Source organism: Cebus imitator, unplaced genomic scaffold, assembly GCF_001604975.1.
Source record: "Cebus imitator isolate Cc_AM_T3 unplaced genomic scaffold, Cebus_imitator-1.0 Scaffold252, whole genome shotgun sequence".
Taxonomy (NCBI): Eukaryota; Metazoa; Chordata; class Mammalia; order Primates; family Cebidae; genus Cebus; species Cebus imitator.
Window position 1 is genome coordinate 1,311,839 of NW_016107567.1, and position 4,056 is coordinate 1,315,894.

The 4,056-nt window shown below is 34.7% G+C and overlaps 1 protein-coding gene across 1 annotated transcript in view; it reads left to right on the plus strand.

Annotated features, from left to right (window-relative positions):
• Positions 1 to 4,056, plus strand: part of EDNRB (endothelin receptor type B) — a 24,126-nt gene that overhangs the window by 14,336 nt on the left and 5,734 nt on the right. Inside the window, 3 exon segments of the mRNA XM_017498805.2 lie at positions 1,756 to 1,868; positions 2,004 to 2,208; positions 3,595 to 3,744. Coding sequence (XP_017354294.2) covers positions 1,756 to 1,868; positions 2,004 to 2,208; positions 3,595 to 3,744 — 468 coding nt within the window.

Here is a 4,056-nt window from a genome sequence, read left to right on the forward strand (position 1 = left end):
ATAAATAAATTGAACTTTTATAAATTGTAAGGTGATCCATATAAAAATTCCAATCTGAGTTCTTTTGAAAAATCAAGAGATTTTCGTATTTGGAGTTCCTTAGCAAACAGTGTATGGTGTTTATCTGAAACTACTCCTTTCAGACAAAGTTTACCCCAGACCCCACCACTCCCTGTCATCTTCCTGACACCAATGACTTCCTGAGACCTGGCACCCTCCACTTCTCTCTGTCACCTGCCTGGCCCTGTAGGTCTTCAAGATCCCGCATTAGCCATATGTATGATAAGTCTGCTAACTTGTACCACATGTCTGTGTAAGTTTTGATATCTAACTTAGAAATGAAATTAGTCCTATGTTGAATCTCCAAGTCTTATTCATAATAAGATACCCATTTTAGACTTTGGCGTCATTCTAGTTATAAAACAATCAACTCAGCTTGACAAACTCCGTAGAGTCTTCACTACTAGTGAAAGGATGAAAAGACTCCATTGTGTCTCAAAATAATTTTCACTTGTGAAAATTGTTTTTTAAAATATTTTTAAGAACCAAGAAATTGAAATACTTTTCTTTATTTTCAAAACCTCATGAACATTTGATCCAGATGTTAACCTAAAGTGATTCATTTACCAGCCTGGGACACACCAAGTTGTCCTAAGAAAGAAAACAACCACATTTAATAATAGATGGTTGCATAGTCTGCAATCAGATAAAGAGAAATATATATATGTACGTATATACACATGAAACATGTTACATATTATATATATATATACATGTATATATATACAAAATAGCAATAACTATGTCTTCTTGCTCCTTATATAGCCAGTCCCTGCTATAGTTTAGAGTCTATGAATCAAGCACTGTTAATATTAAACATCTGCTATGTGTCAGGCACTGTTCTAGGCAGTTGTGGAGCTCACGGTCTGTCTTACACTACAGGGATCCAGACAGAAAAGACTAAGCAAACAAATAAGTTAATGTGATCTGCCACAGGAATTGACAGACTATGGCTAAAAAGGAAAGAAACGTAGGGACATAGGGATGCCTGGCCGGTTACTGCATCTAACAGTGTGACCAACGGAAGTCATGTTGAAACTATGAAATTTGAGCAAGACCTGAAGGAGGTAAGGGAGTCAACCAAGTGAGTCTGTGGGGAAAGAGCCTTCTAGGATAAGGAAGGACCTAGCGTGAAACCCGAAGGAGGAATGTGCCTAGTGTGTTCGCGCATCTGCGTGGCTACTCCAACTGAAATACCGTTTAGTTAGATAAACTGAATACAGTGAAGAACAAGTGTATGAATGCACATACTATTCTGCATAGAGTGCTACTTCAGAAGGGAAGTCAGGTCTCCTCAGCTAAGGACTATTTATCATTCAATTTTCATTAACCTGTCTTTTGCTTTGGCCATGAGCTGGGCATTTATGACTCTGTGACAGTATACAGGTTCAATTTTCAGGAGGAACTTAAGCAACTGGCCCAAGTTTGCTCTGATGAGGTGATTTGAACTCTAAGCTAACTCTAAGAACTCATGATGACTTCTTATAAGCTGGCTGCATTTTCATCAATCCCAACATACTTTCCTGTCCCATAGATATATCAAAGAATGGTGCTTTTCAAAGAAGTAGTCCATGAGAAAAAGAATGAAAACCAGAATTTATCCTATTCTGCATGTTAATTACTCTCCACTAAGTGATACAATTCAGAGGGCATCTTATGAAACCGTCTAATGAGCTTCATGTCTCCTCAATGCAGCTGCTCGCAGAGGACTGGCCTTTTGGAGCTGAGATGTGTAAGCTGGTACCTTTCATACAGAAAGCCTCCGTGGGAATCACTGTGCTGAGTCTATGTGCTCTAAGTATTGACAGGTAGAAGCTTCTATTTAAGCCAAGTATATTCTGAACACTATACTATTGTTTTCCATGTTATTTAGAAAATAAACTATGTAGCTCAATAAAACTAAGACATGCCAGCTTAAAATACAATTCTGTTTTTACTTTCAGATATCGAGCTGTTGCTTCTTGGAGTAGAATTAAAGGAATTGGGGTTCCAAAATGGACAGCAGTAGAAATTGTTTTGATTTGGGTGGTCTCTGTGGTTCTGGCTGTCCCTGAAGCCATAGGTTTTGATTTGATTACAATGGACTACAAAGGAAGTTATCTGCGAATCTGCTTCCTTAATCCCGTTCAGAAGACAGCTTTCATGCAGGTAAATTTTTCATTTTTTTGTTTTTCTTTCTGGTCTTGCCTTATAAATATTTAGCTGTTTTCCCCCTGTTCACCACTCCTTGAGAAACTATTGATTTATGACTGCCTTTGCCACAAATTAAGAGTATAAATCCAAGAACTGTGGAGTTAATGGTGACCAATGGCTCAAGCTGCAAGAAGATAGATCACTACCTCTCTAAGAATCCCCTTGATCTCAGCGGCACAGATAAACCAAGTTCACATGAGAGAATTGATGTGAATTTATAGCTTTTCTACCCAAAGCCCCATAAGGACTGACAACTACTGCAGATTCTGCACAAGAAAGCACAGTAGTTGTCAGAGGACAGGATGGTCCAGCAGATGTTCAGATAGAAGTCACCCTGATATGGATGGATTCTGAATGGCAAGACTCCCCTCTCTCTGTCTTTGATGCCAAAGAGAAAGTTGCCATTGCAAGAAACTCTTCACCCTGGTAATTTATTAAAGAGCATTTGATTAGGGAACAGAAAAAGATTTAGTGATGCTGGTTTCCAGAACATAGATCCTGTGTGTAAAAGTTCTTCCCAACAGAGTGAGTTAGGAGAAATTAATGCAAAGGGAGCTGGTCTATTCCCAATGATTATTTTCTGTTGTATATATAAGGAGATTAATTAAAACTTTATGCACTCTATATATCATGCTAAGTAAAAGAATAAAGGATATAATGTGAAATTGAAAATGAAATCGCTATTTTCTTGTTTTTTATTAGTAAAAAGGAAAAAAAAATATGCTGCCTAGGTTACATAAATTTCTCTCCAACACAGATATCTAAACCAAAATGAAAAAGATAACAGAGAAGAAAAAAAAAATAAGAGATATAAGTCAAAAGCAGTTTATAACTTTTTGAGAGATTAGATTTATATGCTATTTAGCTAAATGGTTAACCCAGACCTTCTCATATCTGTTGTTCCCATTAAACAAATTTGTTAAAAAGTGAGAACTTCATCTAAACACTTTATATATACATATATATATATTTTTTTTTACATATACATATATATATTTAGGTGTTATATTTCACACAAAGAATACTCTAAGGATAACTTTCTTATGTGAAGACAAAACACTGAATTACCAAATATTTCAAATTTTGCCTAACTGCTTAAGTTTTTATGCATGCTTATAACACATTGTCTTAGAGAACTGAAATACCTTTTGGGAAAATTTGTTTTATTTAACATATTTATTTGTTCAGCAAGTGTGGCCTGAAAGTTTCTATATAGTATATATAAAATGATCTAATTTAGAAGATAATCGTTCCCTGATGAATTTTTTTTAAGTTTAACGTCGTTACATAAGATTTTCTTATAAAGAAGTATTAATTATTAAAATTCTCTCATCCCCACAGTTTTACAAGACAGCAAAAGACTGGTGGCTATTCAGTTTCTATTTCTGCTTGCCATTGGCCATCACTGCATTTTTTTATACCCTGATGACCTGTGAAATGTTGAGAAAGAAAAGTGGCATGCAGATTGCTTTAAATGATCACCTAAAGCAGGTAAGAAAATACAAGTATTTGATAACTCATGGTTGTAATCATAATAATGAATATGAAAATTATGATGATAAACTAACATTATTATATACCAGAGTGTATTTCCTTTTTCTTGCTTCTGGTAGTTTTGAATATATAAAGGGTATTTTTATATTATTTATTTAGAGATAATCTATATAATCTAAAAGGATGTAGGGAAAATCAGTACTTTTTAAAAATGAATCTCTAGTCAATTTAAAGCTCAGTGTCCTGAGTTTTTACACATGTCACTGACTTTTATTTCTTTTTTTTTTTTTTTTTTTTTTTTTTTTTTTT